At 57.4% G+C, this 11,130-nt stretch overlaps 1 protein-coding gene across 1 annotated transcript; it reads left to right on the forward strand.

Moving 5' to 3' along the window:
* The first annotated feature begins 493 nt into the window (after positions 1–493).
* PRAM1 (PML-RARA regulated adaptor molecule 1) lies at positions 494–10,756 on the forward strand. The gene is made up of 10 exons (XM_021285356.2): positions 494–1,193; positions 2,879–3,557; positions 6,981–7,053; positions 7,425–7,534; positions 7,833–7,887; positions 8,251–8,344; positions 8,600–8,762; positions 9,338–9,371; positions 9,972–10,006; positions 10,469–10,756. The coding sequence occupies exons 1-10, from the start codon at positions 1,191–1,193 to the stop codon at positions 10,471–10,473; spliced, it is 1,251 nt and encodes a 416-aa protein (XP_021141031.1). The 5' UTR covers positions 494–1,190; the 3' UTR covers positions 10,474–10,756.
* The last annotated feature ends 374 nt before the right edge of the window (positions 10,757–11,130 follow it).

Below are 11,130 nucleotides of genomic sequence, written 5' to 3' on the forward strand. Positions count from 1 at the left end.
CTGGGTCCTCCCCGTCACCCCTTGTCCCCCAGACACGGCTCTGCAGGTTCTCCCCCCAGCCCAGCCCGTGGCAGCAACTCCGGAGCAGCAGGGCAGGTGGTGCTGGGGACCCACCTCTGGGGACATGTCTGTCCCTGCCCTGTGCCCCCGCATCAGTTCCCCATGGCCCAGTGTGCAACCTGACACCCCCTCTCTGTCCCAGCCCCAGCTGCTGGGATCAAACCCTCCAGTGTCCCCTTTGAGCACCTACCACCCTCCACAGATCCCCCGGGGCCACCGCCCTTGGCCACCACGGGCCCCTCTCAGCCTTCCCCACATCCTGGACACACCATCTTACCCGTAACACCACCCACGGGCAGGAGCTGCCGTGGGCACTGCAGGTGGGACACCTTCCCAAAGGACTGGAGGGATGTGCCACCCCGGGCAGGGACATCAGTGCTGCCCCGGGGCCGGTCAGAGCATCCCAGCCACAGGACCTGACTCAGCCTCTGAGACCTTTCCTGCCTCTGGGGCAATAAGTGGTGAAACCCAGATGTTTCAACATGGAGATGGCCCAACCGGGCGCCACGCCACGCAGAGCACTTCCCCTGCTTCCCGCTGCAGCTCGGCTCTTCAGTGGGAAAACCTCCCGTGTTTTGGACACACTGGAAAGCCGCAGCCCCTCAACCCTCCTTTGCTCCCGCAGAGCTGGCTTTGCTGGGTGACCCCTGCAAATCGCCTCCACTCTCTGCAGATCCCGCGGGGCTCTGAAGACGTGACCTGCAGCGAGTTCACGTTGGCCACCATCAGGTGAGGACATAACCCGCATTCCTGGTCCTCACAGCAGCTTGTCATTCACATCCCGAAGTTGCTCCGTGAGCTCCAGGCTTTTTTCTGGATGAGCCGTCCTGTGGGCAGCAGGGCTTGGTGCGCTTCAAGCTTCCCACCAGCAGCAGAGCCAAGGTAGTGGTGCACCAAGAGCTGCTCCTCCTCTTCCTCCTCCTCCTCCTTCGCCTCCTCCTCCTCATGCTGCTTCACACTCAGGCGACAGCGACTTCCTGGCATTGCAGAGAGCTTCTCAGCAACCGTTAGGAAAGAGCTTCTCGTTTCAAGGGAGAACAACTTCAAAGAGCTTTGCCTTGCACAAGTCCTTCTGCTCAGATGCCTCCCAGCAGGAGGTGAGCGCGCAGGAAAGTGTCTGCTGATGGAAAATGGTGAGTAAGGACTAGAGCTGGGCTGTGCTGGACCTGGGGACGGGGCACGGGGAGCGGAGCTGTGTCTCCTGCTTGGGAAGAGTGCAGTGGTGTCCTTGCGAGGGGCTGGATCCTGCCGAGACCCTCGCTTCTACTGGAAGACAAAGTCCTGTACGTCTGAGCTGGCAGGAGCTTCAGAGGTCTCTGACCAGCTCCTGGGGCAAACGCAAGATTTACTGGGTGACGTTGGGCTGTGTGTAAAGTCTATGAAGGGCGGAGGCCACACTCTGCCACTGAGTCCAGGAGAGCACCCACCAGTGCCAAATGTATTGAAAAGGCTGGCACTGATCATGGTGACAGTGGTGCTGCATCCCACGGGGGGACCCGGGAGCTCTGTGCAAGTCCCAGCTTGTGGAATGGCTCCAAAATTGATGGTTACAAACCTCTGAATCATTCAGGTGCCAAAATCCTGGTGACATGTTTAGAAATCTGGACAAAGTTGCTTTTTTCACTAGTTTGGGTAAGAGCCCCACTGCCTGGTCTGCAGGAAACTGCAAATTGATGCTGCTCTACCACAGGCTCCGCTCAGAGTGCCACGTTTGCAGCATTTATGGGTGAAACGGGGGTGACTGCGTGGGGCACTTATGTAAAAAAATATTGCGCTAGCTTCTTTGCACACTAGCCCTGCTGTTGTGAAAGAAAACAATTACACAAGCACAAACCCGAATTGAAATCCCAGGGGGAGGAGAACTTCAAAATCAAAGCCTGCGGCTTGCTAAGGGCGAGTGGAGCGGACAGCTCCGGTGCAAAGGGGCACCGTGGTCCAGGGACAAGGGGACAAGGGGGGAAGAGCCCTCCCTGAGGGTCCATCTGAGAAGCTTAGGAAAAGCCTTATGCCATCCCAGCTGACTTTGGTGCGGTACCCCACACCTGGCACTCTTCCCAAAGTCACCCAGACTCCTCCTGGCAGCTTTTCTCTGGAGGCTTCAGAAAAAGGTGCTTTTTGGTCATTCAGGAAGCCCAGCTCTGCGCTGGGGCCGGCGTGGCCCAGTTCACATGTGCACGGTGTGAGCTGCACAGGAAACACACTGGTCAGAAAAGTGGGGCAGATCTGCTGCCTCTTGGCCTCTTCGTTTTTCTGCACGCAGGCTTTGGCAGGGTGGTTTTCAGCAGCACTGTCTGGGTTTTCCTCCCGGGGGGGATGCTGACAGCTCTGTGTGGTCTTGTCCACCAACTCTTGCCCAACTGGATGATCTTAAAGGTCTTTTCCAACCTAAATGATTTTATGATTCCATGCATGCCCTGAGTTCACCATGGACCTCATGGGAATCAGGACCAGGCCAAGGCAGGTCGCTCCCATCTGAGCTCTGGATAGTCTCTAGATCTCAAATTCTGCCCTCAGGAGCTTTGCTACTAATAGGGTATAATCCCCCACCCCATCCCTCTGTTTTGATGGTCCCTGGCAGTGGAAAAAGGGTGGATCAGACCAAAATACTCTATGAAACCGCTCCTAGGTGCCCTCAAGGTGGTGGGACCTGTTCCCAACGTGGTACAGGCACATTCCAGGACCGCTTTGAGCAAAGAACACACTTTGTGGAGGCAGCTTAGTGTCAGGCCATGGTGAAGGAATACAGCATTCCCCAGGGGATGCTTTGGCTTGTTGTCCTCCATGGTGTTCTAACTGCAGCTTTTCTTAATGGTCACAGGCGCATCTGGAGGGGAAAGAGGCTATGGTGAGGCACCTACAGGCAAAGCTTCAGGGCAAGAGGAAAGACCCTCCTGAAGGGGGTGGCTGGTGGGAGAGTCGCTCTGCAGCATCCCCTGCGACAGAGCCGGGACAGACCCCCGCGCCGGGCTCCAAGGGCGAACCTCCTCCCGAGCATCCCCGCAGCAGGAGGGTGGACTTCAGCAGAGCTTCTCCATCTCACAGCAAAGGTCCGAGTGTGGGACAGCATTCGCCTCCTCAGCCCGCCTGTGAGACCCCGGGCTGGATGGTGCGACTGAAGAAGGGGATTCCTCAAGACACCAGCTGCCACCCGGCCCCTGCAAAGCCAGGAGGTGGAGACACATCGAACAAGGAGGGGGGAGCCACCTCCAACCGTCCCCAGAGAAACCCAGCCCAGCAGCCATGGCCACTCGCCAAAGACAAGGGTGCTCCGGTGGTTCCTGCCAAAGGCACAGCTGTCACAGCCTCCCTGGATGCAGCGGGGAGCCCCCACAGGACAGGACACCCATCTCTGCCTCGCAGGAAGCCTTTGCCACACGTCAAGGTGCTGGGAGCGAGGCCGGCCAAGCCCAGGCGCCCGCCTGTTGTGGATCTGGAGAAGTTTGGTGCTGGGAAGCTCATCCATCCTGCCACGGAGCCCCCAAGGAGCGCTCAACCAGGTAGGGCCACGTGCCTGCAAGTCCCCCAGTGAAGGCAGCTGCTCATTCAGGGAGGAAAATCTCCTTAGTCAGAGTCTGGAGCTCCTGGGAGATGGAAATATCGGGGGGGCTGATGAAGAGGTGCGGGCTGGTAATGCCAAAGGGGCATTGGAAAGGAGAGAGAGAGAAGGACAGAGGGTGAAGAGGTGAAGGGCACTAAGTGCTGTCCCTGGCTGGGGACAGGAATCAGGCTCTGGGGTGCTTGTAGGGTGCAGGGTTGGAGTCAATGCCATGAGGGACGCTGACAAACTGGAGTGAGCCCAGGGCAGGGCACTGAGGTGGTCGGGGGCTGGAGCACATGGGGAAAGAGGCTGAGACCCAGGCTGGTTTGTCCGGGAGGAGAGCAGGCGAAGGCGAGATCCGCTCACTGCCCACAGCCCCCCGACAGGAGGAGGAGATGGAGCCAGGCTCTTCCTAGAGGTGCCTGGGATCAGGACTGGAGGTGACAGGCGTGAGCTGCTCGAGGGGAAATGTCTCCCCTGTGCAGGTGGTGCAGCCCTGCAGCAGGCACCGGGGAGACGGGTGTCTCCATCCTTGGAGATCTTCATTTGTCACGTGGATGAGGCCCTGAACAACCTGCTCTGAGTCTAACCCTGCACTGAGCAGCACGTTGGGTGACGCTTCAGATGTCCCTTCCAACCAGCCCACCCTTGAGTGGCTGTAAGAGCAGACAAGCTGAGAGAGTTGGGATGTTCAGCTGCAGAAGAGAAGCTCCACAGAGACCTTATTACGGCCTTTCCAGACTTAAAAGGGGATGATAAGAAAGATGGGGACAGACTTTTGAGCAGAGCCTGTTGTGATAGGACAAGGGGTGATGGTTTTAGACTAAAGGAGGGAGATTCAGTCTGGACATGAGGAAGGAATTGTTGCCCTGCGGGTGGTGAGAGCCTGGCCCAGGTTGGCCAGAGAGGGGGTAGATGAACCATCCCTGGAGACATCCCAGGCCAGGCTGGACGGGGCTCTGAGCAACCTGAGCTGGTGAGGATGTCCCTGCTCATGGCAGGGGGGGCACTGGGGAGCTGGGATGGTCCCTTCAACACAAACTATTCGATGATTCTAAGCCTGACTGGTGGGAAGCAGAGCTGGTCTCCATCCCATGGGCAAGAAGTACTTTGGCCGAGTGGCAGAGACTCTCTGAAGCTGCAGCATGTTGCCTGCAACACCATCTGCCTCCAAGCCTGAGGGAGCCACCGAGACTCCCCAGGCACAGCCAGAGCTATGGCCACAGGACCACGGTGCTGGCTCGGTGTTCCTCCTCACCATGGGGCACAGGGCTCGGTGCCTCTTGGACATGGTGGTTCTCCATTCAGCGTGAGCCCTGCAGGCTCCCCAGTGACCTGCCAGATCTGTGTGGATTTGTTGGTTTCTAAACACTGCCACTCTGCTCTTCCATACTCTGGGTAATGAAACTCAATTCAAATCCTGTTTCTTCCTCAACTCAAAGTTCTGGTTCACCAGCCCATTTAAAGGACGGTTCTTAATTAACCAGTTAATGCCACAGCTGTGGGGTGGAAGACAGCTGTGGGAGGAGAGCCTCTCTTCCCTTCCCTATGAGAATTGCAAAGCCTAGCTGGTTTAGGGTGTTATTATGAGATGTAATTATTGTGTTAGCACTCTGAGGCCACTGTCAGGCCCGGCCGTGCCGTTGTGCCGGGAGATGCTCACCCACTGAGAGTGGCCATGGCCCTGACAGAGGAGGGAGTCATCTGCTCTCCATATGTCCTACAAACCAGTAGTTTTCAAATATTTATTTGTCTCACAGGTACTGAGGCAAGTTCGAACATCTGGAATTACACCCCCACCCTGATTTGGGTATTTTTGTTAATTTTCAGGGCAATCTTAGAATTTTTAGAGCCTGGTATATGATTGCACATTACTTGGTACAATAACCCGTCAGAGCTGTGGTGTTCTACCACCGATCTTTGTGCTGGTTTTCGGTTGGTCTGGTTGACCAGGCCGGTGACAAGAACAATGAGATCCTATCGGGGATGCGGGTGTGCTGGTGATCATACCGGTTGCAGCAGCACGTTCTGCCTGATGATGTTCCTGAGCACATGGAGATCATAGAACCACAGAATCCCAGAATGTCAGGGGTTGAAGGGCCCTGGAAAGCTCATCCAGTGCAATCCCCCCATGGAGCAGGAACACCCAGATGAGGTTACACAGGAAGGTGTCCAGGCGGGTTGGAATGTCTGCACAGAAGGAGACTCCACAACCCCCTGGGCAGCCTGGGCCAGGCTCTGCCACCCTCACCCCAAACAAATTTCTTCTCATATTCAAGTGGAACCTCCTGTGTTCCAGTTTGTATCCATTGCCCCTTGTCCTGTCCCTGGTTGTCACCAGAAGAGCCTGGCTCCATCCTCCTGACACTCCCCCTTTCCATATTGATCCCCAGGAATGAGTCCCCCCTCAGTGTCCTCTTGTCCAGCTCCAGAGCCCCAGCTCCCTCAGCCTTTCCTCACACGGGAGATGCTCCACTCCCTCCAGCATCTTGGTGGCTGCGCTGGACTCTCTCCAGCAGTTCCCTGTCCTGCTGGAACTGAGGGGCCACAGCTGGACACAAGATTCCAGGTGTGGTCTCCCCAGGGCAGAGCAGAGGGGCAGGAGAACCTCTCTGACCTACTGACCACCCCCTTCTAACCCACCCCAGGTACCATTGGCTTCCTGGCCACAAGGGCCAGTGCTGGCTCATGGTCACCCTGCTGTCCCCAGGACCCCCAGGTCCCTTTCCCCTACGCTGCTCTCTAATAGGTCATTCCCAGCTTACACTGGAACCTGGGGTTGTTCTGCCCAGATTCAAGACTCTACACTTGCCCTTGTTCTATTTCATTACATTTTTCCCTGCCCAGCTCTCCAGCCTGTCCAGGTCTCTGATGGCAGCACAGCTTCCAGTGTCACCCACTGCTCCCAGCTCGGTGTCACCAGCAAACTTGTGACAGTCACTCTATTCCCTCGTCCAAATCATTGATGAATATATTGAATAGGACTGGTCCCAGCGTTTGCCCTGACTTTGGTACAGATCTGGAGTTCAGGGTTTTTGCCACACACAAAACACCCATTTTGGCCTCTTCCCCTCCCCTTTCATCACTGATCCAGGGAGAAGGTGACATTAGGGATATAAGATGGGAAAATCCATATTAAAGCTCTCCGGTGAGCTCCCCGATGAGCTGTGCCCCAGCCTGCTGGGACGAAAGAAAATCTCCAGATGGGCCATGAAGCAGAAACTCCTCACTGGACCTAAATGTGCAGTCAGTTTTATGTCCCTGCATCCCTCTGCACTGAATGTGGCCCAGGGCAGCTCTGACCCTCTGGGTGGGTGATAGATTCAAGGAGAAAATGTGAAATAACCCTTGCTGCTGCCTCCCATTCCTGTTTCTACCACAGGTTATGTGAAACCAGGCCATGCTGTGTCAGCCCTGGCGCGGTCACCACCACAGGGTGCTCCCAGTGACACGGGGTAAGGACCGAGGCAGCAGTTTTATTCAAGGTGGTTTTCAGGTTTTCCCAGCCTGGTGGCGAGGGCACGAGATGGAACAGTAAGAGTGTCCGTGTGTTTCCCTGCCCGCTCCTGGAGCCCAGCGTGGGACGGCACCTTGTGCAGAGCACCGTCCTCCATGGGCTGCGTTACCGCGCAGCTCCAGCCGCTGCCATCGCGCCCCTCTGCCGTCGTGCCGTGTCACCAAGCCTTGCAAAGAGCTGCTGGCGTGTGGCACAGAGCTGCTGTCCCGCTCTGCGCACCCACCCATTGCCCACCCGCCTCCTGGCAGCCTTGGTCCCCAGTGCTGTCACTGCAACAGGGCGTCCTAATCGCTGTCTGCCTCATCGCAGGGATGAAGAGATCTATGACGACGTGGAGCCCATTGGGCTGCTTAGGAGAGGCCAAGGCTTTCTGCTGCCCCCCGTGTCCCAGCCACCAGCACATCCTCGCCCCGGCGGAGGTGGGTACAGGAGGGGCTGGGATGCTGCTTGGGGTGAGTGCAGCAGCTCAGGGAGCCCCAGGCCCCCCGAGCCGTGGGCGGTGGAGCCCGTGCTGAGCACACTGCTCCCATGATGGGTTTCTGTGCTGCCCTGTAAATGGGAAACCCCGATCCCCTCTGTGCTCGGGACGCAAACTCAGCGTTTGGTCCCAGGAGGAAAAAGCTCCTGCTGCTGTTTCGGACTTGTGTGCTGTCTCAGCGGGTGTGTACACCCTACAGCAGCCTCACGGCAGCAGCTCTCCCGGGTTTGGTTTTGCAGGTGGAGATGCTGGTCAAGCCTCTAACAGGGTTGCCTTGCTGGCTGCTACACAGAGGTAACAGGGGTTTTTACTCTAAGGGTCCCAAAATGGTCAGGGCTCCTTGCTGCTTTGACAAAGCTGGTGGTTTAATGGTCTCTGCTGGGCTCGCAATAGAAATGTCCATGGTGGAGAACACAAGCAGCAGCGGGTTTGAACCCTGCCTGAGAGCCTCGGCAGCCCCGGAGGGAGAGACCTTGGGGTGCTGGGGAGAGCTGGGCAGGGAAACATGATGGGGCAGCAGCCAGGGGGGAATTGGGAGGGGAAGGGGAAGGGAAAGAGGAAGGGGAAGGGGAAAGGGAAGAGAAAGGGGAAGGGGAAGGGAAAGGAGCAGAGGGTGGTGGCCCCTGAGCTCCCCCATGACTCACAATGACTCTGCAGACAAGCCCAGGTCCCCCGGAAGACGAAGCCAATGACACTCAAGGAATGCAAGAAAGAAGAGAAGGCAGACAGGGAGTTTCAGAAGAAATTCAAGGTATGCAGCAAGGAGTGATTGCTCATCCCTCTGAGCTCGCCCTCACCTCCCAGGGAGGAGCTGTGCTCCGCAGAGACCAGCCCAGGTCACACCTGCCCTGTCCCCCACTGAAACATCCCCAGATCAGACCAGTCCCACAGACCACTTGGATAAAGAGGGATCTGCTTTTTCCAAGAAGGGAGAGCGGTTGGTGCTGCCTGGCTCTTGCTCCCCTGGGCTGGCTGCCGCGCTGCAGCGCTGCTGTTTGTGTTCCAGTTTGAAGGAAGCATCAACGTCCTGACTCAGATGATGGTTGACCCTGCAGCAACGGAGAAGAGGGGTGGAGGGAAGAACCTGCCACTGAGACGTGGAGAAATCCTTGATGTCATTCAGTTTACAAATCAGGAGCAAATCCTCTGCCGAAACAGCCAGAGGAGATGTAAGTCTGTGGGGTCTGATGCTTTGTCTGCAGCGGGGATCACAGCACACACAGTTTGGGAATAAGCTTCTTTGTGCACACACACCCCAGGAGACAGCAGGAAACATCCCATTGCCGTTAGACAGACCTGACACCTACCTTGGGTCTCAAACGTTCCCACGTCTCTTTGCACAAACATCCTGCTCTTCCTCCTGCTCGGCACCAGCACTTCTGCTGTTTGCTGGGCTGTCACATCCCTCTGCCAAAAGCCTTTGTGGTTCCTGGAGCCTCTTGGCCACCAGCCTGGCACGTCAGACTCCACAGCCAGGTTTGCACTGACGGACGCTCAGGTGGAATGTGCTGCAGGTTCCGCAGGCAGAGAGACTGGGATGAGGCTCTTCCCTGGTGGGCTCATTCCCTGCTGAGGGTCCAGCTCAGCTTCCCACACCCGGGCTCCTCCTTGCCCCCAGTGCTCCACGGGGAAGCGAAATGTTGCTAAAACCTCCTGCCCTGGGCAGGGGCAGGTGCTGGGGTGAGACCTCGCTCACCTCCCGACTCCTGGCCAACCTGACATGCTCTTCCTTGCTCTGTTGCAGATGGCTACGTGCCCCGGGCCGTGATGCTCCACCTGTGAGTACCGCGTCCTCAGCCCCTTCCTCCCCACTCCACAACCTGTAGCAACTGCCCAGCACCAAACCGGCCCTGACCATTGGGTGCAGACTCAAACCCATCCAACCCAGGTGGTGACCATGAGCGTAACAGCGGCTCGTTACCCTGGGTGGGGAATCTGCCATTTCTGGTGTCAGGAGGTTCTGGCGCTGGGAGCCACTTCCCGGGGTGCTGCGAGCCCTCCCCAAGCTGTGGTACTTCACGTGGGACCTGCCAGACACTGTTCAGGTGCTGCCGGTGGCACAGCACGACGGGCCGGTGCTGGCCCTCTGCGTAGCCGGGTCTGTGGCTCCTGGCAGCCCAGGATGGGGCCACCGTCCATGTGCAACATGAGAGGGGCCAGAGTCAAGCACACCCCACGCTGGAGGATCCGTTCTCTGTGGGGAGAGCACGAGGCTGTGAGGAGGCGAACGGGGCTGCACGGTGACAGCAGAGCCCGTAGACACGTTAGGACGGACGGGACAGAGGTGGCAGCAGGAGCTGGGCCTCTCCTCAGCGTCAGGAGGTGCTGGGGACATGGGAGATCAGACTGCTCACAGCACCCTGTCTTTTTCCTCGCAGGGACACTGACATCTATGATGACGTTGAGATTTACGGTAGGTGCAGAGGGACCCACTGCTGTAGCCCCTTTGCCAAGTGCTGGGCAGTGATTCCACATAAGCATCCAGCACCGGGGCATCCCCTCCTGCCCCCTTGCTGTGTCCCCTCTTTCCCCCTCTCTGATTCCTCACCCCCGCTCTGGGACATCCCTTTCTTTCTCTCAGTTCCCCATGGGTCCTCATGTTCCTCCATTCCCAATTTTTCAGATTTCCCCACACTCTTTCCCTTCTCAACTTGCTCCTCCACTTGCTGCCAGACCCAGGGACCCTTCCATGTCCTTTGAGATGTCCCTGAGCCCCCAGACAACTCAGGATGCCCTTTCTCAAGCAGTTGCTCACTCCCAGCATGCAAACTCCATCCCCTGGCTCACAGACGTCTCTGAAGATGGAGCTGAATAGAGACAACTGTATTTTAGCTGTGCCGATGAGCAAACATCTTATCTAATTCTGCCTTGGCAGGCTGAGTAATCCACGCTAAAGCCAAAGGCACAAGACAGCATCAACACAGACCTCCCCAAGGACCAAGACATGATAAGTACTATATGCCACACTCCTGCTCTGGAAGGAGCTCTGTGTCCTCTGAGATCGCCTGTGAAAGGAACAGAGAGAGCCTGCGAAAGCCACCGTGTCCCTGCCGAAACAGCGGTGAGGCCACGCAGCACCCTGCAGGGCTGCGAGGAGCCTGTCCGCAGGAGCCAGAGCCTCCGCTGTGGCTTTGCTTTGTCTGTGTAAAAGATGGCAATGGTTTGAGAGGGTTTCGTGGTCTTATTTGGGAAGAGAGGCGGGGGGGGGGAGCGAAAATCTGGGCCAGAGAGGTTTAAATTCAGAGATATTTTAATATTTCCCCATTCCCAGAGCATCCTTAGCCTGGGAACAGCGCTGGATCCCTAAACCCATCCCTAAGCTCCATCCCTCCACGCCTCCTGCACCGCTCTCCTGCCCGGGTCACACTCCCGGCCTGAGCCGGAGCCAAGCTGGACATAGAAATACTTGAAAATACTGTGGGCAGAAACGATCAGTGACCGGGCACCCCAGCAGCACCCCCAGGCCCTGGGGCTGCTTCCCTGCAGAGCTGCCGCGGGCGGATCTGCTGGGGCAGATCTTGCTGGGGGTATATTCAG

Source organism: Columba livia, chromosome 27 (assembly GCF_036013475.1).
Source record: "Columba livia isolate bColLiv1 breed racing homer chromosome 27, bColLiv1.pat.W.v2, whole genome shotgun sequence".
Taxonomy (NCBI): domain Eukaryota; kingdom Metazoa; phylum Chordata; class Aves; order Columbiformes; family Columbidae; genus Columba; species Columba livia.